At 43.1% G+C, this 25416-nt stretch overlaps 1 protein-coding gene across 3 annotated transcripts in view; it reads left to right on the forward strand.

The window, feature by feature from the left end:
• Positions 1-2650: 2650 nt before the first annotated feature.
• Positions 2651-25416, forward strand: part of LOC136430559 (fibroblast growth factor receptor-like 1) — a 49643-nt gene continuing 26877 nt past the window's right edge. The window contains exons 1-2 of one of the 3 annotated variants that reach the window (XM_066421280.1): positions 2651-2934; positions 19434-19537. In XM_066421280.1, coding sequence (XP_066277377.1) covers positions 19471-19537 — 67 coding nt within the window. In that variant the 5' untranslated portion in view covers positions 2651-2934; positions 19434-19470. Of the gene's footprint in view, positions 2935-13468; positions 13534-17370; positions 18524-19433; positions 19538-25416 lie in introns of those variants that run through there. The other 2 variants (XM_066421279.1, XM_066421278.1) reach the window with 2 other exon arrangements.

Raw genomic sequence — 25416 nt, forward strand, 5'->3', positions numbered from 1 at the left:
CTTCCCGCGGGAGCAAAGTTTGGAGCCTTTCAAGCCGGATTTTACACCTGAGTCCTGAGCTCCAAAGATCGTCTGATATTTGTACAGCGATAGTTAAATTGCAGGAGGTACGATTTATTTGGCACAAACGTCGCAAAACTAACGTCTCCGCTGAGCCTATGTACACACGGCGGGCGCTGGATGTGTGGAGGGGCCCTTTGCAGGTGGGCTGACTTAGATGAAGGGGAAAATACCTGAAACAACATCGGAGCATGGGGTAGTGAGAGAGGGAAGCCATCTGGAGATAAACAAAGCATTTCATGGTCTGAAATTTCGACAGACGCAATGTCAACCACTGTGTAGGGTCCACACAACTCAATGTCACATTTTGTTGACTGTATTTGATATCATGGAAAAAGAAAACAACAGAACTAATTCAACTTTTGTGATTTGGTACCAAGCTTTGACCTTGTAATGATCTATTTCACTTTGTCTTGAGCAAAAATTTCTGTCATGTCAAAATAAGTGACTTTGGCCATTTGCACTACATATCTGGGAAATCTTTATACGATAAAAATAGAAACCTGAGAAAGAAAATATACATAATGGGTTTTGTAAAAGTCGATGTTAGCGATGTGTATGTATGTGGGTACATGTGTGCTAAGAGGGCCGGGGGGGCTCCTTTATGCAGATAAAAAAGATAACTAAATGTCGTTACTACCCCCCCCCCCCCCCTTCACCCCCAACTCAATCCCAGCAGTCATTATGGCGAAAACCATATAAGGTAAAATTGAATAAAAACACCACACACATGATTAAAATTCCTCACAATGGCGACGATTTTCTTGTTGTCCCCACTTCTTCCTAAGGTGACAATTACTGCTCCAATTAAAAGGGAGGGGCTCTTGTTCAAACTGTTAATGTGTTAATTAGTCTGGGCGATCATTAGGGGCGGGATTTTCACACCTCACCTACTTGTGACTCGAAAAACTTGTCAACAAATACTTGAAGCTCGACACAGTGGTAAAACTGCACATAACGACGGGTAAATCTATTAGCCTCGCTCTGTAGACATGGTGAGAGGAGAGTTCAAGGTGTTAATTCTGTGTCCGTGTGCTTAGTTTGAAGCTCCTGACCGGAGCCTTTGCTGCTAGGCTAGCAAAGACTAAAAAAAATTAGATTTTGCATGTTACAATTACGCAATGACTGTTTTAAGGATTGGCACCTTATATTGTCTAGTAGAATTGTTTTTTTGTATCACATTGGATTTCTTGTCAGCCGCATTTTTCTCTTCAGCAACTCTTTTTCCTTCAAGTAGTTTGCGACCTAATATTAACCAAAAACTTGAAATAGTGCTGACCATTTGGTCAATGCCTTCCTACAGTCGAACAGAAATCGTATTTCATGATTCACCTAAAGTGGTTTTTAGAAAGTTGATTCCAAGGTTCAGATATCATTGCGCTCGACAAGTTGCTCCATTTCATTCATTTAAAACAAGGAGGTTATATAACCTCCTTGTTTAAAACCATGCGTTTTTGACGACCCATATATCCCATCGAAAAACATTGCCGAAATCAGTATTCGCGCAAAGCGTTACTTCCTAAAATGTGCATCTCTCATCCGTACAAGTAGTTTTATCAATTCTTGTAGTACATTGTACTGTCTTTCATCCACAACTAATTAAAAGCCCACACCTCGATCGGTTGAGTGCCTCCCTGTCCTCGCCCCTACATTGTAAGCCGTGTAATGGGAGGAGCATCAGACAATCAAACCTTGGCTGTTCCGAGTGTTGGTCTCCAACCCACAAACATATCAGTTTTCTCCAAAAGTGTGTGTAAACAAGTACTGTACCTCGGTCGACGGTGTGCTTTGTGGCCAAGATAAAGAAGTCAAAAGTCAATTGAGAACTTTCCTCATTGTACAAAAAATATATCTATTTATTCAAGAATCTATCTATTTCTTTAACAGTCTTAGTAGTTTGTCACTGTCAGAAGTTTAAAGAAATAACAGACTTTGAACTTTTGAATCGGTTATAGTACAAAAGACTGAATTCTTTATATACACAAATAATACAGAACAGAAAATGCTAAAGAAGTCTCATTGGATATTATTTGACGGAAATGTTTTCTGTGTCTGTCATTCAAATGACGTAGGTCACCAGGCCATGAACATTACCACCACTAATGGAATTTCCGTATGACGTCATTAGGACTATGTTCTGAAAAATCCTCTTGGGATAAAATTGTTGAAGAGGACAATTAGCCCATAATTCGGCTTCTTAACCATAACTGGACACTGTATACAAAATAATTTCCTATTTCCGTAGGGCAAGGTGAAATGTGTTAGGATGAAGTTGAAGTATGGAATGTACCATTTCAGATAAATGTGGGAAATTGATAGTATTTTGCTGTTGAAGTCAACATGGTAAACAAAAATTGCCGATCAGTCACAGTTACGTAACAGGTGCTTCATTTGCGTTCACAATCCTACAAAATAGAATTTTTTCACGACAGTTTCTTTCTTTTCTTTTTCTCCCATCTTGTCTGTTTTTTTTTTTCTTACAAAAGAAAGTCACTTGCCTCTGGGTCGTACCATGAACAAACAGGGGTGAACCTAGCAAACAACCCGGAGCAATCTGGCAAACAAGATTAGTTGAATAGGTCCTCGTTGCTTTTGTGTCATGGGAAAGCCAAGCCGTGTGCACACAAAGCCGGTTGGTTATTTTACATGTTCGCCAATGCCGTTCCGAGTTTTGACGAAATACAATCAAACGTCCATTAAGGTGGCTCTCGATCCATGGTAGAGTGACACGGAGTGAATACTGGCTTCAGGAAACGGCGTAACACAGGCAAGGCGTGAACGGAGGGCCGGGGTTCAGTTCGCGCTCTCCGGGAGACACAACTACAACCTGTCGTCTGAAGAACAACACACCTGAGGGAAAGAACCTCAACTCAGGTGAGTACGTTTGAACCTTAACTAACATACAACGCCGTAGTGTGTAGTAAGGGTTTTAAAAACACACACAGGACAACAAGTGTCACACATGGGGGATATAAATCCGTTACACAACCCCAGCCTCGAGGGAACAATACTGATCCTGATTCACCGAGAAAAAAGTCCGCTGCCATAGCTCCGGGGTTTAACGCAAGAATTCCTACACTATATTTGGGTTGTCAGGAGTAATGTTAGCGTGCCGTATGAACGTCAAACAGGGTCGGTTCGTGGCCATATGCCCGTTGCGTGGCACGTTAACTCCAGTGGTCACTCTCATACACTCGTTAAAACACTGGAGAATCTTTGGTCCCCACTCACAGAGACATTCAGAACCGATGTCACGGCAGTACTTTAGGGAATCCCCGTTCACCTTACATCCGACTTGATGGTCCCGGTGGGCCCAGAGAAATCCCTTTCATTCACAGGGGATAATATAGGGGATAAGAATACTTCCTCGGCTCGCGCGACTACCGTTCTTTTCGGGAGTGATTATGCACTCAACCAACCGTGCGCTAACTTCACCCTATTCGCTTACTGGCAGTTACGTTTTCATGTACAGGACCTGTACTTATATCCCAACAAGAGTAAGACGTTTTCAAAGCCAGCCGAAATGCTAAGAAATGTCCTGAGTACTGGAAAAGGTTAAACTTTCGCTGTGTCTCTGCCGACTATATCCACTCGGGGACAAAAACAACAGAGGGGCCAAAGCACCAAAGTAACAGGTGCATCGCTGTAAGGTGTCGACACTCTTGCGCTGTGTGTACCGTTCTACGTGAATTGTTGTTCCTTCCTCCAATCTCGAAAACAAACACTTCGACAGAATTAGAGGTGCAGATCTATATTAAACATTTCATTTTGTAATTTTTTTATCTGTGGAAAATGTTCTAAAGGAGCAGCTATTGGGGCACTAGAGTGCATGAATTAGTAGAGCATACAGGTGCAAGTGGACACTTAGCATTCATGGGGATCTCGTTGGTGCATTAAAAGACTCGAGAGGCATATCCGGGGATTGTTTTGAGTCACAACGATTGAAGCGAGTGTTTTGGCCACGTATCCTATATCACAAACATATTCTTTATTTTTTCAACGTTCATTTTTCTGTTGGTGGGGATCCGCGTTAGATATACCATTCACTTCGTATGTTAATATGTGTAACGTGTGTGTGTGATTGATACAAATTGATATTGATGATGTTTTACTTTGCGAATATTGACGACAAGTGTTATTGGAGGAATGAATGACATCTTCGGAAAGGGGCTATAAATAATACAGAGACTGTAGTTCGCCGAATTTCTCTTGGAGCAAAGTGCGCAGAATGTGTTTGAGTATTTCTAAAGGACAGGCATTTCAAACCTTTGAGAGCGGGTCCTTGGCGCGAATACCTTTTGTGACTGGAGGATCCTGGAGTGCGTGAAGGAGAGGGGCCCGTGAATTTGGATGGTTTTCTGCGAGCGATACAATTGGTGGACTTTGGTCACTCGTTGGCTTGAAGTGGTCTCTGAACAGGGTTGGTAAACAAAGCCAGCTTGGCATGGGGGAAGGTAGGGAGAAACTCAGGAACGTTGTATTAAAAAAAACTTCACAGAGCCGTTAAAAAACCAATCTATCTAGCTCCCTTGTGGTGGTCTTTGAAGTACGTTGTTGCCTTGTGTTTTTGTGCTAACTCGACTGATAGCTGACACCGCGTTTACCCCACGACTTTTCCCAACACTCCGACAACATTACTGTTGTTCCATCCTTCCCCTAATCCCCAGTGCTGTCGTTTCTGCCTGATAAAATTTACCCTGTTGGTTTAGCAATTAAACTAAAAAGCACGGTTTGGGGTTGTTTTGTTACGGTCCTCGCCGAGCCGAAACCGTGTGGGTTTTAGGTTGAATGCTCACCCCACACCCAGACTACTCATACTTCTAATCCAATTCTTGACATTTAAAGAGCTTGTGATGGCCGGCCGCGGGGTTCGGGTCCATTATGACCATTAGCGGTGCAACAACTCAACTTGCCTGCGATTCAAGCCTCAATTGAGTTACTACAGCTAAAGATAGAGCCCAATGATTCTTCTAGGAAACCAAACCCATCGGTATGACAACAGAAAACAATTTACAATCTTTGGGGTCTAGATTTTTACCTAAACCTAAAGTGCCCCTCAGAATTCCCAATCTTCACAGTGTGTATCAGTTCATCTTGGAAAAAAGTGACTCCACAAAAGGGAACAGGAAAACTAAACAAATCAGCCCTGTTTAGCTTGCACAACTGTGTACGAAAAACAACATTAGCACATCAGATCAATTGTAATCAGTTTGTTTATTTTAGATGAAGTTTCCCCTCCCTCGAACAGAAGTACAACACGACTCTTCCCATGGCGAAGTCTTACTAATCACAGCCTAGCAGTTGTGTACAATCTTGAGTTGTACAAATCAGGAAAAAAACACAGCAGTTTTAAAATCTAGTGAAGGCCTTCGAATAATGCGTGCTAACGGTGTTTGATATTTGTTGTTTGTACATTGGCTAACATAGTCGTCGTACAATCAGGATCATGTATGCTCATAGGGTGTACCATTTTGTGTTGAGTAAAAAGACCTATGCGGATGTATACGTGTTTATGCGTTTGTTGTTCATATTTACGAGTAGTACGTTGGGCGTGTACCACGAGAGGCCAAAACACGTCACCGACGCCGGCCCTGGATATATATTGAGTGACGGGAACATAACCGTTCAAGAGTCTTTGATAAGAAAGTGTTAAGGATAGATAAGGACCGGGCGCAGGCGATGAGATGTCTTGTGATATATGGTCTAATTATATCACTCCGGTTGACAGAAAGAATCTTGAAATGAATACCATAATACACGGCGTATTGGCTGCTTCTTCAATGTGTTATGATAAATAGGAGCGTCTTTTTGAAAATTGAGGTACGCGTTCAGCTAATCAACATTGCAAGTAGACAGTTTCAGCGTCATTCTATTTCTCTTCTGCTCTGAACTGACTAAGGCTCTGGGTAACCCAGAAACGCAAATCGCTTCAGAGCGGCCAAGATTATGGTGTTTTCATAGGGCCACATTCTTCAGCACAGGGGATGTAGTAACAGTCCATCAGGAGATAGTCCATCAGTGCTTTGTTGAAAAGGTAGTCCTCGTGGGGTGTTTTGGGCAGACAATAGGCGCAAATAGCCTCAAATTGGGTATAATCATTCGCATGGGTGGGCCACGCGGGAGGTATAGGTATTTCTGAATAGCACAACAGATTTCAATACAGGTATTCCTGTCGATTCAGCGGTTTGATGATGGAGCCTACTTCAAGGAAAGGGATACAAGTTTAGACCAGAGATTTCGAGGCAATGAGCGAGATTTCGGCAAACGTTGAGCCACATGGTGCACCCCAAAATTAAGAATTTGGGCTACATTGAGCGACCCTATCACCACCAAACGTCCCGTACCATCCGAAATATGATAAAGTAAACGCCAGGTGGCACAACCTGACCGAATCTAGAGCCACCAAGGCATGGCACGACCGGGTAAGAACAGAAGTAAAGTCCTGGTCAAAAGAAGATACCCCGATATCCTCTGAACAAACTGTCTGGCTTGACTGAACGCCAGGTGTTCTCGGCCCCCTTGATGTGCGAGTGAAAACACTTCACTCAGTTTTTTACGCCTCTGCGAAGTAGTGTAGAGTTGACTATACTACTTATATACTGTACTCAATGCTCTCACTGTGCACATATTTCTCCTAGATCATTTATTGTGTACAAATATGAGCGGGAAGAATACAACTCTTTGACAAACCAATCAACTTGAGGAACGTCTACAGTACACATATGAAGTTTTGTGATGGAAAAAAAACCTTCCTGCTATAATAGTGATACTGACGTGCGGTTTTCTTGGCTCAATCTTTGCCAATGAAAATGTCTGTAACATTTGACCGCAAGCACTTCCCCTATCGGTACATTGTGCTTTACTTTCAAATCCCCCCTTTATCCTGGTTGTCTTTTGTCTGGTCTGCCTGTGCTTGTTACTCTATACTGGGGCTCACAGAAGATGCTGCCCCCGTGACCACGGGGCGAACGACGTGTAACCATGATAGAGCTACTTGCACGGTGGTAAGGAACAGGTCAGTTCAGCTCTTTTGAGCTGTCTCAGACCATCCAATGAAAAGCGAGATTGTTTAACTCGCCTGCCACGATGTCTTGAAGGTGTGGTGAAGATATAGAACAAGCTGTGTCGTTTTCGTGAACAAGTGTTCTCATTCTTAACGTCTAGATTTTCTGTTAAGATAATTAGCATTCCTAATCACTCAGTCAGATTTTAAAACAATTTTGTATAATACGTAGAATTCAAATTGATCATTTTAGCGAGGAGTCTTTAGCAAAGGCATCATAAGTTCCAAGAATATAACGTTCATCTTCAACTGCCAGGAAAACTTGAATGTGTGCCATTGCATTGCATACGTCACATATATGTTCACGTGACATTTCCTACTCACCTAAACCGCGCGGATTATCGATACGCTTTCAAATTCAACTTGTTTTCGCATTCCATTCAAATTTGATTGGCCCTGTTATTGAAAAGCGATACACAATTTCTTAGCCATTATTTCTGAAGAAGCCGTTCGTTTCTCACGACTGTTGTTTCAGCCCAACAAAACAATAATTTCCCAATTTGGATCAATTTGCTTGTGTTTTGACAGTGGATGCAGCGGCCTCTTGTGTTGGGTTTTGGTCCTGGCGCCACTGCGAAAACTGTGATCAATTAGGGCGAGGTGGTAAAAGAACTTGAGGCTCCCTTGAAGTGGGTACGATCCAGGCACTTGTGAGGCGAGATTGTGGTTACTAATGGAAAAGCCGCGATAAGTCTGAAACAACGTTGACATAGCAGTGCATCGGTCCGGTCAGACGAGGTGGCGGGGGCACATGAGGTTAGTGCCGAGGAGGTGAGGTGAGCGCGTCCACACACAAGTCAGCGAGTTTCAAGGTTTGGCATCCGTTCAAGACACTTCTTCTTCATCATCATACATAATTTGTTGTTTCTATTACTTCTGGTTTGTCTTGGCATCTCAACACAGATGTAGCTATCTATCATCATACGACCGTACAATTTTACAAAATGTTTCAATCATCTAACGTTACAGATATGCTAAAGAAGAAGTTAAAAACACTAGGCCAGGTACACGTTCTAGATGCCTGTTTCGTGTGGTGTAGTACTGATCTGTAGGTGTACGAATGTTCTCAGAGTCTGTGCTAAGAAACACTGCCAACCTACCGGGTTTCCGAATCGGAATGCAATCTATCAAAACGTCTCCGAGTAGGTAGGCAAAGGTTGCGACTTGCAAACAGCCCGTGTCAATGGCTTACCTACAAACTCTTGCTTTTGCGTTGTATGTATGGGGAGGCTCCCAGAGAGAGAGTGCTACAAAAATCTAGCTCAAGTCAAAGAGGTTTGTTTTCAAATGGGCTGTAGAGTCGCAAGACGAAAGTCAACATAATCGTAACATTGTGACAGAAAGAAGGGAATGGTCAGTCAGTGAACATTGGTCTCACCAAGACATCATGTGCATCATGTGCTATTTCCAGTTTGGAACGTCTACAGAATCGGAGGAAACTTGGTGAGTTGTTTTGGTCAGTTTTCTGACTTCATTTTCTGACCCACAAGAGAACTATTAACTTTTCCGGCGACGCCCCAAGATTGTTTTGTCTCGCATTCAGGAATTTTCACACGCATTTAAAGATCAGGCTTTTACTTCCACCGCATTAAATCTTGCGCCAATTTTTCTTTTGGCGTGAGTTGGATTCGTTGACATCCATATATCGGTTGAGACGTGTGCAGGGCGTGCTAGATTAGGCGGCCCGGGGGGAGGGGTTATACCCCCCTACTTCATATAATATGACCCCTCCTCGGAACTAATCAGGGGAATGTGATGTAAACACAAGCGAACAAACAACAGCGTCGGTCAAGCAAATAACTTTTTCCCGCCGGGGAGATCGCATCAAAACGCACATGTTTCTTTACAAGGAATGAGGACACATGTAGACAGTAGATCTTCACAGTTGTCACTATGCTAATTTTTCAGTGCCCCTCCCCCTGAGTAACATTCAGACCAGCTATACAAATAGGAGGCTCTATTTTACTATGCATGAAGTTATATTGATGGAACAGGTGCATGATGGGAAAATTCTATTTCTCAAATAAAGAATGTCGTCTGCAACTTTTGTGACTAACTTTCTGCATTTTTGGTTCAAACAAAATCAACAAGCACTTGATACAATGTATATCTCAAGTAGAGTAAGTAGACTTAAAAATGGACTAGAATAAGACGTACAATATATTATAGATTGCTTGACTTCCCCTGTGTTATAATGGTGTTTCCAGATGATGCGTTTGAGCAGTGCAATATACACTTTCACGATGTTGCCCTCGTCGTTTCATGTAACGTTACGTTTAAAAATGATGACGTTATAACAGACGGTAAAGCAATTGCTGACGTTTTCAAAACGACAAAAAAAGTTTAATTTGTTGCAACATTTTCATTTTATATTAAGGGGGGAGTGAGATAGTTGTATTTATTACCACAACATGTGCACTAGTTTATAGTGTGGTCCCGTCTAGACGTTATAACGCCTTGCCATGTCCAGTTTACGGATGGCAGGAGCGCGGGAATCGCTTGGAATGTTTGCCGTGCGTGACAGTTTCACGTTTTACCGGATGCCGCGCTGCCAGGCGGCGCGGTTAGGATGCCTGTAGGCCGGTTGTTTTCCGCAGGACCCCGCAGTTGTCGCACTCCTTCTAGGGGAGTTGGATATGATCAGCTACGATGTCTGACGGGTAAAGGTCTTTCTTCTGGCGACAAAATGATAATTCAATCCCATCATGCAATAAAGAGTTGATGATATCCCAGAATGCACTACGCTTCAATCAAATATGTTGAAATATAAGGGTAAGAAATATAACTACAGAAGACAAGATTATCCTTCTACTACATGTATGTACTATTTGGATTGTTTTGCAGCTGTAATTTGTCATACTATTGAATTTTATTACATCGTTGCCATAGTAAGCAAGGAAGCGAGCATGGTTTATCTAAATATAGAAAAAAAAGGCAAAATCAAACAATCCACACCTTCCAAAAAATTCTTACGGGAGATATATGTAATCTTGCAAAACAGCGGAAGTAGTACTTTATTAGTTCTTGACGATGTTAAGTATTTTCTTGTCTGTTAAACCTGATCATGTGATCTCAATCAATGTCAATGTCATTGGTGTCAATATCGTCTGTCAATCACCAAGATGGATGACAATGTTCCCTGTTTATCAGTGCGAGTAATCCATATTTGGATCCCAAGTCTATTCATAAGCAGTAGGGTATTGTGTGGAAGGCCGCCAGGGTTCATAAAAGAAGTGTCAAGTTTTGTCGTCTTTCACCGCAAAACTAGTTCCCTTTTGCAGCTCCCAACACCGTGACCTCGCCCTGCTCCAAAACACACAATTGTGTTTGTTCCTGGCTGAAATACTTGTTATTCAGAAGCAAAATATGGCGAACAATAACCCAAACATAATGAAGAACTAAAGCCTGAGGATAGCGTTACTGTTTTGAAACAGGTCTAACATTTCATGTGTGCTCACTCTTGTGTTGGGTGGACATTCTTGCAGCATTACGTTGCCCTCCTCCGTTTTTGTTGGTCAGCCATGCATGCTACATTTCAGGTACCGCCGTGCGTGAAAACTAGAATACCGTGATTTCCGAATACTTTGGTGTTTTTCTAGGTTCTATGATAGACATGTGTATCATCTTATGGTCACGCAAAAGGTGTTTTAAGACGTTTTGGGCATCGCGTGCTTGTGTAGACGATCGTGAACTGAAGACTGAGAGTTGTGGTTTCTGAAGGCGAACAGGCGTGTTTGTACACGTCTCAGACAGGCGGGTTTCCAACCGTGAGAAGGGGGGGGGGGCTTCTGTCATTGAGTATGACGAAAAGCAAGAACTTACAGGAATCATCCTCATCTACTGTATCTTACTTACTTAGGGAAGGGAACCTAATATTCCACCAAAATCGTATGCAATTTGAAAAGTCATATCAGTGAATAGGTATCATATCAGTCGATGACTTTGGGTAACATTCTTCAAGTTTGTCGTGTGAAAGTCATTTCCACGTGGTAGGACCTAAGTTAGACGAATTGCTGCCTTTAACTTCAATAAAGGTCTTGCTCAGCTGACCAATACTATTAGAAACATCGTCGCACTGTAAGAGCCGGAAGCGTTGATATTCATCTGCAGTTTTAGAAGATAGATTCATTGTATCAAATGTACGTACACACAATGTGCGACGGACCTCCACTTGTATCCAATATTACATAACCTGAATACTACCTAGGGTGAACAAGTTGATGATCTGCCGTTCAAGTTTGTCACAGTTGCTGTATACTATGAGGAGGCCTTGAAAACTGTCATTGGGCACACTAGGAAAAGGTTGCTGTGTTGAAATGGGGAGAAGAGTGACATGATTACAAACAGACGACATATGATTTTGTTGATGACATCTTTTGCTAAAGAAAACAAAGTGACAGCCCTTGTTGGCAAGCTGCAGGGGGCGAATCATGTGGCCGCTAGGGGGCGCCATTAATTCTGTTCAGAACACGTGTCACCGCATTCCCCACACGGAGCGTTTATTTTCGTTGACAGCATCATTCAAGTTCACGAACTTATTACTAAAATATATTCTTAGTAATAAGTCCTGTGCACCGAAATTTCTCGGTCCTATAACCAGAAATGCAAATCCTAACCAGAAATATGAACTCAAGAGCAGTTTGCATGTGCAATGTCGAAAACAAACGTTATTTCCTTTTATCGCCCTTCCCCTTGTCGTGTTCTTGGAAAACCGCACGTCGGATACGTTGAAGAAAACCATTTGTAGTCTTCAGTTTATCTCAAGCCCTGACAAGACATCGAGTCCTATCACCAGTTCACAAAACACGCAAACAAACGACGGTTAGTCACAAGTTAACTTCAGAACTTGAGGCCAATAGTTACCACTCCATTTAGCTAACAGAAACACGTGGCCATGGTATACCAGTAAAGACATACAATTGACAACTGTCATGGTGGCCTCGATGGCAGCCACTACAGCGGCCATCGATTCGATATTCCCGTCAAGTTTTACTGACTACGTACTGTTTTCATATTTGACTCTATTAGACTACTTGGGTTGGCATGAGAGTTAGCTGGCCACACAAACCATACCGTATTCTGGTGGCTCCCGGTTTCAAATACAGCCACCACCACAACACGGTAGAAATCGAGATCAGAAATGTGTCCATGCTATAACAGAAATCGCCACTGAAATAAAAGAAACAACGACAATATCGACCTACTGACTACTAGAGCCTGCTGGGGAGGCTACCAGGACTGCTTGGCTTCAGACAAATGACCATGATGAACAGGGTGCTGACAGAAAGATCCTTCCCGGCCTCGACAGTGCAGACCTAATATAAACCGCGTCCCCTGTGACATCTGCGCTTCAAGCAAACAGATGAAAGAACTGGGTGGCGGGCCAAGGCCAATGACACGAGGGTGGGGAAGACATTTGTTTTTTTGGAAGCGTAAGCATTTGTCGGCTAGGAAGTAATACCCAATTACGTTTTCGTCTTTTCGTTGGCAACTATCTACCAACAAGCATTATGGCGAACTTGGCTATGCTTTTGTTAAATCTTATAGTCTAAATTCGTTATTGCAAACGAAACACGTGACAGAAAATCAGAGATATCCGTTGACATGTAGATTTGGGTTTCAAAAGGTTATGAACTTGTTTTTTCAGTGACGATAGTGCTGAACGCATGTTATGGGTAGAATATCACACAGCTGATCACTTCGACTGCGGCTAGAGAGACGGCTGATCATTTGAACACGTCTGACCTATATATGAGTTGTCACAAGTATAGTTATAGAAAAACAATTCTCGGAAAGGACTTGCGTAGACACTACGCGTGCATTTTTTTCAGATCCAAGCTTAAAGTTTAGTCTACAAGTAAGACAACGGAAGGCCCTAGACCTTTACCCCACTTCTTATACAACATAATTAGATATTTGTCCGTATCTGTCACTCAAGGTAAATCATTGCGCTGTCCAGGATTTCGCTGGGAGACAGGTCTAAACAAAGTAATTTGGACAGACGTTCATTTGAAAACACCCTTTATCCTTTTAGTCAGAGGAAGCCAGCAGTATGTTGGACGTGTCACTAGTTCTCCGTTAATCCTGGCGCGATGCAAAATTTACGACAGCTCCCTGTGGAGAGTTAAATGAACTGTTGCTACCTCAAGCTGCGTCCTGTCGATCATTTCTGAGGAGGGAGGGGACGAGCAGTTGTTGGCTGGGACCGGAACCAATCGTGAGGAGGTTTACATCAACTCAGGTTTTAGAAGTGTTACGGTTAGGGGACCTTAGAGCGGCTGAGAGGTTGTGTTCTTGTACCATCACTTGTTCAGGCTATTGCATAACCTCAAAACTATGAATAGACCATAAACGTAGACCATGATGACAGGGAGAATTTGTGAATTGATTAAGCGTGCTCTGAAACAAAGGTATGTGTGTGTCTGTGTGTGCGCGTGTGTGTGTGTGCGCGCGTGTGTGTAGTAGTAGTAGGATCTAGTAGTAGTAACGTTAGTAGTAGTACTAGTAGTACTGTGTACCATACTCTCTCTCTCTCTCTCTCTCTCTCTCTCTCTCTCTCTCTCTCTCTCTCTCTCTCTCTCTCTCTCTCTCTCTCTCTTCCTCATCCAGCGGTTCCATTCTCCGTATGGATGAAAGACAATTCTCCCGTAGGAAGATATAGATCTTCGACATTGAGGACAGTGGACTTGCTGTTTCGAATCACAAAGGCAGACTAGACGGAGTCTCCCAGAACAATTTCTTCATTCCTTCTCATTGTCTTCCGTCTCGGAGACATCTTGCCTCAATTTTGGAAGGCGACTGGATGGTGTGGCTCGCATACATCGCGCCACATGTCTCTCATATACTCAATTATCTCTAACTAGCTCTCTCTTCCTCAGATGACTTAAAAATTCCTTCCCAACGGAGGATAAATCCTAAAGCCCTTCAAGATATTTCTGATATTGCTGCAACGGAAGTACTGAGCACGATTGGCTTTTAATTTTGCTGTCAGCTTAGGGGCTTGAAGGGTTTTCAGAGTGTAAAACGTTCCATTTCAAGAAAGTTGGGTGAATCAGCTTTAGTTTATGCTAGTACTGCTCGAGGCTTAGATATGTCATAATGTCCTTGGATATGGTAACAAAAAACCTTAGTGATACCACAAAGCTTCAGTAGAAGTCACCTTGAACATTGCAGACGATCAGTCATGGTCATTTATGGTGACTCCGCATACCTGATGGCTTCGCAAGGGCAGACGGACCCGCGAGGATGAGTAAAAGACATGCTGATGTGAGTGATAAGGCTTTTGTTGTGACAACGCCGTCATCTGTCTGCATCTTCTTTCCTATCATCTCCAAGCAGATGTACTGACGGATCCGGCTCAGTCTCAGTGTTTTATATATTTTGCGGCATTCGATACTTCTTTTAGTAGCAGTGTGCCTTTTTTTACTCTTGTACCCCGGGTCCGACATTTGCTTGAAGATTTTTTTCTTTTCCGCTTCTCCACTAGCACTACTTTACCCTGGAGCTTTTATCTAGATCGTCGTATTCGTAGATTTTATTTTCTTAGCAAAGAAAATAGACATCTGAAGACCAACTATACCTGTGTCCTAAAAGAACTAAAACAATTTTTTACTTTGAGCGCCATATTCGCGGCTTAATAGCTTGTATAATGATCACCGTAAATAGACGTTCAAATGATGACATTACACGGTGAGTACACCTTACAGGCAGTGATAGCTAGTGTTGTGTACCAGGGCAGGAGATAATTAGAGAAGAAATGATCCCGAACTTTTCCCCCAGGCGTTTTGTCCGGTTCTCTTGTGGTTAGCGGTTTGCCTCTCTTCGGAACAACACGCGGCGCACTAACAGGCCATTACTTTCATCAAAGAACAAGCCGCTTTGACATCATTACTATCTTATTCTGCGCACCTTTTGATGTTATAAGAATATGCACGGTGGGGTGAATATTAGATTTCCTGTCATTTTGGGTACATCGCCGCTGGCTCGGCAGATTTCTAACATCTTGGCCCAATTTCTCATTGACGGGCCGACCGGGTGAGTAGCCTCGATATCGGACGGTTTCCATGGGAGGCGTAACACAGGCCAGCTCCTCTGCTCTAGGGCCAGCATGCCTCCAATGAAAAATTACCACAGCCCCCTGAGTTAGAACCCGAGAAGCAGTGGGCTGTGGTAAAATTTAAGGTATGTTGGCTCTCACTAGACTCTCTGTCTCAAGTCCAGGAGCTGGTTTGTGCTGAGACCCTGGAAAGAGTCTGACGTCGAGGCTAACGTTCACCGGGTGAGCAGGCCCACTTGTCGGCAGTGATTAGATCTGACCCGTGGAAGAGCTCGACGCTGCGGGATCTTGAAACCGAAGAGGAAATGTGTTTTTATCTTCTTAGTTCGGGATTCCAGGCCTTCAGGGCACAATTTTCCCCAACATGCTAACGATTGTTTTGTGTTTCTTGGTCATAGAAAGTTAACAATCTTTTTAAACGTTTTATATTACAGTGAAAATGAACTTTATCGAGGTGCCAGTTTAATGTCGCTTGTGTAAGTCGTTTGTGAGTTGTAGCAAGCATCTGCGATTGTTTTGGTTGAAAATTGAGTGTGTTTTGCTAATTGGTAAATTTGCTATGTTCCGATCATGAATATATATCGATATCATTCGTTGATTTGCATACTTTTGATAATCTATATGCTTTAACCCACCGACAAACCATTTCCAGTTACAAACTAATTACTACTCTGACATATAAATTAGGGAACTCTAAAAACGTACAAATTCTATTTCTCCGATACGACCAGCCATATGTCAAAGAGGCGTTTCAAAGATAGTCGTTGCTAGTTTTGATAATGTTTCGAAAAATATGGTTTGTTGCTTTTGAGTGAAACAAGCATGATGTCCTTAATTTTGAACTATATCCGAGCTATATTTCCGTACATGCCTTCCACCCCCTGCGAGAATAGTGCGCTCGTCTGTATGCCTAATTTGGCAGGCTGCACTTGTCCGCCAGTGGAAGGGAAGGTCTCGTCTATCACACAGGGCCCCCGACCGCGCAGGGTTTGGCCACGATGACCCCTAAATGTGGTGGAAAATATGCGGGGCGTTTCGTTCACGCTTCCCGCCCTCAGGCCACGAGGAATACTCCGTCTTCTGTCGCCAGTTTCATGGTCTTTGCACGGAACCGCCAACCCGTGACCCCTGCATGCTTGGCCGTGTTTCAGTCGCTACGCTTCAGGCTAGCAACCGTTCCACCCCTTCACTCCCAATGGGACCTTCCATCTTTGTAGCGCGCGGTTTTGTTGACATTGCGCAGATTACAGCACCAACGTGGTTAATTTTTTACAATCTTTAACCGAAACCAATGTAAACAACCGAGGCTATTGAACCGTTATGGCATTTTCCATTACATATGTGCCAGTTTATATAACCAAACATACTAGTGAAATGTTTTCCTTTAAATAACCCATTGCATTGTTTTTAAAAACTCAGTGGTAATTTTTTTATAATGGACGATGGATCTACATAACCGCTGATTTTGTGAAAGTTCGCGACAAGTAATACCTTTTTGCACCTGGGAGCGGGAGAATAAAACATACCAGGCTTAACTGTACAGATAGTTCGTTTTGTAAACTTCCGGATTTACTTGGGCCTGGGAGCGCATTGTGGGTCTTAGAACGCACGCAATCAATGCGTTAGAAAAGCACACACACACAAAGTGCCAAACCAACCTTTCCATTACCTGGGCGTGTCCCGGCCTTACCAAATGACGATATCGTCTGAAAATCATTACTATTATGAGATTATAGGGATTGTTGTGGGGTACTGAGGTAGCTATCATAGCGTAAAGTCGTGTGCAAGTAATACACCCCTTTTCTGGTGGTCGCTTTTCTTTGCTGTGTTGACTTCTTCTTGTTACTCATATCTGACTTATTTCAAAATGGAGTGCTTTTCGATAACTCCTTAGATTGATTTGATATTTGCTAAAAAGTAACAAGAACTATCCCTTTTCCACCGCAAAAAGACCAGGTGTCAAAAGTCTGTTGGTAACTTGATTGGCGGGGAAACACGAGACCTTATTTTTTTCTTTAATTTTTTTCTCCCAATCGTGGCCGTAGATGAGGAAATATGAGAACATACCCCCCTTCATCGTACTTCACCCATCCCCACAGGATCTGGCCAGGTCTCTGGGATCTACATAAGGGGTGTTGTGTTGCGCTGGGGCCTTTGTTTCCCCCACTCGCGCCGCCTTTGAGCCGAGCCCGCTCCAGAGTTGCGAGTGAAACCCTACCCGCACGCGGTATTAGGACATGGGCACTTGAACGGGCCCTTTTCATGTGACTCTATTCAAACAGAACGGCTCGCCCCCATTTGTGAGCTCTCAGGTTCAGAGTTTGGGAGCACTCCCGCAGGGGTCTGGCCACCAAGTTTTTGGGACGATATTCGCCTGTTTCGGACAGGTCCTGGCCACCAATAGGATTGGAAGTCGGAGGACAGAGATTTGGCGGAGGACATTAGCATGTGAATAGCGAGTTTGGGCGGCTTTGTGAATCGGAGGGGGCCGGGAGTGGAGCTTACACGGTTCGGGTTGCACTATAGCCAAACACGCCTGCTCCGTTGGACTAGGACTGACGTACCCACCGGTCGTCCTGATTGGATTTTTTGCCGTGTTGTAGCCCAGCAGGGGCCCTGGAGACGCGGAATCCCTGCCGGTAGGACTACAAGTACCACGCCGGGCCGCGTGGCAGCGACATCCTGGTCGACGATCGGCAACAGGCGGCGGAAGAAGGCAGCGAGTTCGCTCGGGCAGCCGTGGCACCGCTGGCCGAAGGGGGTGTCATTCTATCCGCGGCAGTCATTTTCTGTTGGTATTTGCGGGGTAAACAAGCTATTGAAAACAAAATTTCCTCGCAGGGGAAAAGCCTTCGTACTCTCGGACATCATTCTTGGGAGTGTTAATGGCCTAAGTGGAGCTGGCACGGGCCTTGGTACGAAAGTCTTGGCACCGATTGATTCATTGTCGCAGTGGGACCTGTTGCATTTTTGCTGTAGCGAGTTTTTGTAACGCCGTTGAGTGAGTGGCGCGGCCGGGGGACGTGGTGCTCTCCTACCCAACCTCAGCGGCCCTCACAACAACGAACATTTCCCCGTCAAAATGCTCAGCTAGGACCGCTACAGGATACGAGACTGTGACTTCTTGTCTGTGTGAGGACGAGGTAGTCTCTACGGGACCTGTTGTCCCAGTCCCCAGTTGTTGTCGGGGATATCGGCGTGTGTACCAGTGGAACAACAGTCATGTGTCAGGAGGACTGCAGAACGGACTCGCTCCGGGACTTGATATGTCGGGGTTGCGAGGCGGAGAGGAGGAAAAACAGGGAAGCACCTGGCCACCATTCCCACTCAAGCTGCTCCAGAAGGTGTCTCTCTAACTCTCTTGCTCCCCTACTCACCCCTATCTGTATATGTTTGTGTTGTGCGCGAGGTTCTTTCACAGATGGCTTCCCCGGGTTTGATGTGCCCACTCCGAGGGTTCATACCGGACGTTACGGGTTCGAAGCCCGGTCTAATTAGCCCCTCGTTCTTGCCAAACATCCAACCATTTGGCATCTAGGCGAATGTTTGTTTGATTCACGTAGAAATAACCTTTAGTGAACACCATTTTTGTGCAGATAGAGTTTGTAGTTTATGAAGTGGCATGGTTCCCGTAAAGGGGGTCGAAGTCCATTGAGAGCTGCTTTTCCCTCGGACTTGTTTACAATATCTCCAGATCTGTGTGCTTTCCAATATTATCTTGAATATTCATCGCTCGCTCTGGACAATTATGTTGTGCAGGTTTTCAGACTGGGTGGTTACAGCATTCAGTGCCAAGTTAATCTTTTAAGGTTGTTTTTCCCCACTCTCGGGTTGGAAATGGTATGTTTTGTTCTAGTTGAACCGACACGCAAATGTCACAGGCAGCATGGGAGGTTATTTTGTACTAATGTTACCTTTTTTCCTACTATTTGTTTACCAAACACCAAGGCCTTGAACAGCTAGGAAGCTGCGTTTTTTTCTTCGGTTTCCGACAAGACTTGCAAGCTAAACAGTTTACATTCAGCAGAAAACGGGAGACTAATTTACTTGGACACAAATTCGGAGGAAGTTGTTGGGGGATAAAAAATATCAGTGGGAGGTGAATCCCTAGAATTGAACACATTGTCTGTGAGTCTATTTGAGTGGTTCATTAATTCCCCGTGGTGTCTGATCGAACAAAAGAACGCTAATGCCTTAATAATGTCTCCTCATTATCACCTAGTTGACGATTTTTCTCTCTCTTCATCGTTTTAGATTTTCTGACTCCAGTGTGAGAAGACCTGTTCACCAAATGATGGCTATGTTGTGGACCGCACTCTTGTTCTTCCTACACGTCCAGTCGACACTCGGAGCGCGAGGTAAGATCATTATTTCCTCCATTTTTCACACTTCTAAACAAGGATAATGTGTGGCCAATTTGTGGACCATCCTTTGTAGATTTTCCAGAAGAGTTGTCCCATTCAGTGAGCATGAACATTGTCGTGTAAATGCCGGTCGTTTGGTCGCTCATTAGTTGCCATTCAGGCGGGACTATTATTTTCGCAGCAGCGCACCACAATTACGAGGAGGAATGAATAAAAAAAGCCCAGCCCCAATCTTTAGGGAAAAGAAAAAGGAGAGAAAGAAAACTGGTCTTCAATCTAAATTTGCCAAGAATGAATGGACGGGGAAGAATGTTATGGACTATTTGGACAAGAAATCTCACGGATGAGCTGCCATGCCTTCCCTTCTCCCCACCAGCCTTGCGAATACCTCCTGCTAATTTTTTCTCCACCCAAACTTGTCAGACGATTTGTGACGATTTTATCTGAGCCAATCTTGCTGCCACTCAACGCTCCAAACATTTTTTTCTTCTTTCGGGTGCCTGTTAGCGGAAAATTGGGGTTGCCCCTAAACAGTAGGTGTTCATGCCACTGAAAAGGAAGCGGGATCCTCGCCCGGGGCTATTGGTACATTTGCTATCTGTCTGTTGAAAAGAACTTTGGTATGTTCTTGGGTGAATGTTTTTACGTTATGAAATGAACACATTTCCTGGAATTTGCCCCCCTCCCCCTAAATCCTTTGTATGGGGGAATCTTCTTTGCACACTTCAAGCCTAGGTGTGAATATTCTCGAGTGGGGAAGAACTTCACGCCTCTAGAAATCCTGTCCTCACAAAATATTTTACAAGGTTTCAAATTTAACACCACAATGTTTAGCGAGTAAATTAGACTGGACTTAAATTTTTTTCAAGTTGTAGGTAGGCATCCAACCAATAACATGAAACTAGAAATTACCCACTAAAAAGTTTACCAGTTTTGTGTTATGTTTTCTCTGGGAATATTTACTTCTTAGTATGCCCAGACTGTTACTTAACCTTGTCTAATGTTAGCCCAAATGACCTATTTTCAGTAAGAATAAAATCTCTAGAAAAATATCTCCCTCCCAGTTGTAGACACAAGACAAAAGACAAACGTCTACTTCTTTTGTTTGCCTTGCCCCGAAAATTATAGTCAGCCTAATCCAGGATTTTTAAATTTCTTTTAGGAGGATTTGTGCTTTTCAGATGCACATGAGAGTTTGGCCCCAATTTAATCCTGGTGGATAAAGGTACACAACCACATGTCTCGTGGGGTAGAGGCATGGGGTAAGGGGGGAAATGTGTATTCAGGATAAAAAGAAAACATTTTCAAAGACTTCTGATAAATAAACATCCTTTGAGAGTTGATTGTACAACTGTTTACTGTGAAAGAAGACAAAAGGTTTGTACAAGACATTCATCACCAAAGAAATGTTTAAAAAGAAATCTTAAGGTTTATGGATTTGCTAGTTACACTTGAAGTTTTTCTTAAAATCTATCTTACTATAACATGATTTTATTATGTCTATGTCAAATGGGTTATCTGCCGTGTACTAGACTGTAGACATTTGGAAAATGATAATGTCCACTAGTTCAGCTGCTGTTTGATGTCCTTGATTTGTCCCTCTGTATTGCCTTGGTGCTATTCACACGTACATCAGCTAGATGATACTGCTGTAAAAGACATGTCCCAGTGATATAGGGAGTAGCCTACCACTCCATTTATTCTCAGTCATATTCCCCAGTGCTCAAAAGTGGTGAAAGAAAAAATTTATACCAGAAAGTAGGAAGCAGATTTACAATGGTTGAAAACTGAACATGTTTAAACGCATGGGTGTTCCAAAAGTGTGGATCTCCCACTGTGATTTTTATTGCATGGGAGGCTCTTCTTATTACAGGGGTCATTTTGGTGGCATATATGGGCCAGAGGGCCGTCCAAGTGTAAGGCTATAGCCTTCATGTCCGCCAATGTGTCTGTATTTAGAAGGTGCGGGGTCGGTTAGAGCATCGGCGGGCGTGCCCAGATCAAAAGAAGGTTAACCCAACATTTGGGAAACCAGTTTTGAAATATCCCAACAGGATATCGTTTACGCGCAACATGTCTTTTGGATAATATCACTTATAGATAGCTATGTTAGTAATTTTTCTTATTTCTTTGTACATGTAAACAAGAAAAAATTGTCAGAAACCCAGGACTACATTTTTTCATGTCCCACATTGTTGCACATGTCCCTTGCCTTGCCTTGTTGGATTTTGGATATTCACGAAACCTTTTGTATCAAATGTCACGGGAGCAGGTATTTTGTTGCGCCTGAAATTAACTCTGCTGGGTGATCCCTTCAAAGACGAGGATTTTCATCTTACCCCCTAAATGAGTCGCGAGCCAGTCACCGGATAACCTGCATTATTCAGACCCCGGTGCTACCTCCGAAATGTCGTCAATGTCTGAGAGAAAACATTAAAAACCGAGGAGGATTGTTTCTTCATTCTATGATTAAAAAAAAAAAAAACGTGCAAGATTGGCTTCTCAATGAAAAATACGAATAAGCATTTTACTCCCATGCAAGGATCAGAAATATTGAACTGGCATTTATCAGTTATTTTGTTCGGAGACAGCGGCAGAGTGACATACAGTATCTTACCCTTTTACCGGGTGTAAATGCGTCCGGCGACAAGCACCTAACCCATGCCATTAACCCACAGTTTCTCCAAATCAGAAAGGTCATCTCGAAGTCTAGCAGTGACAATCATGTATAAATACTTAAATGTAGCAAGCTGCTTGGATCGCTATGCTTGTAGAGGTTGTGAGGGCAAATCTTTTCAAGGTGGCAAGCATTTGTCAGAGCCTCATTTGAAAAGGTCATGTTTCGAGAACGTCTCTTTACCGTGTATACGGTTTGGCAGCGGTTAAAAGCACAGCATGTATTGCCAGAGGCACATGTCTTAGGGTAGATTTTCAGCGAGGGGTTGTGTTCGTGTTTAGCATGCTAATGTGCGTCGTTATTGTCTGAAATAACTACAGATGTGTGCGGCAGGTTTTATTTTGTACTACACGTTTTTTTCGTATGTACAGGGTTTCAACAAATTCAAGGTGCAAAACATCAAAAGACTTTTGTCAGCCAGCCAAATTGCATTGACTCCTACTTAGAGGCAGGACTATAAATAGACCTGTCAGATTAAAAACTGAAAGTCACTCCTCTTTGTTGTAGATTAACTTTACACTTGGCGTTGAGTAATACATGTTTTGACAGGATTATTGTTGTTTTGAAGAAATTTGTAAGAATCAAGCGCATGTCTCTGACCAAACTTCAGTTAGGTATTGGCTCTTGTCTGTTCTTCCCAACAATGTGATTTATCTTGCCTTCACTGTGTAAATTGGTCCAGACTTTTGAAAGTTGTTGTTTCTAATCAGCACCAAATGCAGACTGAAACAGAGCTGGCACTTCTGAACTAGTGGGGGGGAGGTGATATGTTGTGGTGTCAGGCCACCTTTCCTAGCTTTCAACAACCAACCCTGCCCCAAAGGAATGGGCCTGTTCAACCAGATACCCCCACTATTTCCAAAGGTTAAGAAGCAAAAGATCCCTATCGCTTGATTATACACCAGAGCCTGACAAATACAATTGCCATCTGGCTAAAGACTGTCAGTAAAAAGAAAAAAAAGGGATACAATTCCTGAAATAGTTCTTCCTGGATTACTTAGTCTCCCAGGTAGGGCACGTGCCTTATGCCAGTTACCCATCATGCCCTGGGAGAAGGAATTGTCTAGTCTGTGAAAGATGTCTCTCTTTTTCATCTACGACCACAGTCCTTGAAAGATTAAGATGTATTAGATATGCCATCTTTGATTTGCTCCCTCCCTTTCTTTCCTGGAAACCTGTACAGGCACAAACCTGGTAAACAAAAACATATTTCAAACCTCTCTATTGTGTTGATTGCTGGCAAGAATATGTATAATCATGACACAGAAGTCGGTTAATGTAGTGGCACTGTTGCGGAGTTCCTCTAGCAAGTGGAGAAGGATTTTATAGAACACAGTGCTTCCTTAAAGTATTTGCTACATACGTACTTCCTTTCAGGATGTGTGTTACTAAAGTGCTGTTGATAAGACTCGAAATTTGTGAAATGCAATTTTATCTTCATCAAGGCATGTTGACTTTCAATAACAGGACATGTTTTGTGTATATCACATGCATAAGAATGGACCATGCAGACATGAGTAACGTAAAAACCTTGTGACCCTAGTGGTTCATGTTGTATTCTAACATCTTACATGATTCAATCTTTGAGTATACACCGATCCTGACATAGTACAGAAACATGACTCACATAACAGTAGACTGTGAGGTATATCGTCCAAAGGCAGAAGGAGTTTTGTTGCTTTTTTTCTCTGTACCACTCCGCAGCCCGAACACCTTGCTGTCCAGTATGTAGTTTATGTTTACAACAAAGAGCACTTACTAGGATGTACCAAAGGAAGTGTCTGGTTGGAGCTATAAATATAATTAAGAGCAGCCACAAGCTGTATCAGGGTAATTGGTCCCCAGGTGAAAATTTAGTATCCCTTTACACCAATTACTTATAAACTTTAAGCTGCTCTATTAGTTTAACAGAGTGATGCTAGCCAAGCTTTCTGACCTATTGCTACCAACAATCTGAACGTAGACTTGGGGATTGGTTTTAAATGAAGACACGGCACAAGTCAAATGCGTTACACAGCTACTGGGAGTTTTATGGAGTACTGTTCATCCGCACAAATCCAGAGTTGATGGTCCCTTTGTACAGAGCCTGGCTGACAGAACTCAGCCCTTTATTTGTCTCCTGGTTCATGACAGATTCAGGGCAGGACGTGAGGACATCCTGTAACCACAGCCCCTGTTGTCTTTGCCTGGTTTTCCCAGTTGTAGGAGAAGTAAGGCTTGTGTGACATGGGTCAACCCAGTAAAGAGTGGCCCCACCAAGGCTGGATGTTTATTCTGCCAGGAGGTTCCAGAAATTTTAGCTCCTAGAAGTCAAGAAAAACAAGTAAATACTGGCGGGTTTGTCAGGAGATGGGTGGGAGGAAAAATAAACAGTGCTGAGAGGCAAGGGGACAATTTCACAGCTGAGGAAAGATGGAAGCCATAAGACTGCACTCACTGCCTGCCTAAAGCGAGAGGTGAGGGGAGAAAAGTTTATTCCGCCAGGAAACGTTCCCACAAAGATCAAGTTTAACCCTAACAAATGTTTCAAAGAGTGCTGAGCCTCTAAAAAGACAGCATCTCAGATGGTAGCCACTAAGATCAACAAAAGTATAACCTTACAATTTTTTCTTCATCTACCAAATAAACTTCGGCCCTCAGCGAATACAGGCTAGCTTTTGTTTGTTGTAATCTGCGTGTCGAATTGGTCAACATTTTATGATGTGAAAAAGATTTTCCCGATAATTGAAGTATGTGGAGTAGCCTCTGGCATGGAAAGCTGTTGTAATACCACTCCCTTGGCGCAGTAAATGCAAGGTAAACCATAAAATACAACTCCATGTTACTATAACTCTTTGCAAGTATTTTGAGTGTTGCTGAATGGAATGTGGCTTAACATTTTCCAGACATGATCTAATTGGAACGATGTCGGAACCCTCTCCCACAGTAAAAAGGAAACATTTCGATGGACAAAGTACGTAGCCAATCTCCTGACCAACTTGCCAACCTAATCTTTGTTTTGTCAGGTGAAATTGACACATAGTTTATTATTATTTCTGGGCTGTAGACAACCTTGAAAATTTGTGTGGGGCAACAAGTGACAAGAAAGAAAAACAAAAGAAATCGTGAACATAACCCGCATGTTGTAAATGTTGCCACTTTGTGGTGCTTGGAATAGTTTCTCAGAATTTGAAATTTGTGTTGTTTGCACTGACAG

The sequence above is a fragment of the Branchiostoma lanceolatum genome, chromosome 3, assembly GCF_035083965.1.
Source record: "Branchiostoma lanceolatum isolate klBraLanc5 chromosome 3, klBraLanc5.hap2, whole genome shotgun sequence".
Classification (NCBI taxonomy): Eukaryota; Metazoa; Chordata; class Leptocardii; order Amphioxiformes; family Branchiostomatidae; genus Branchiostoma; species Branchiostoma lanceolatum.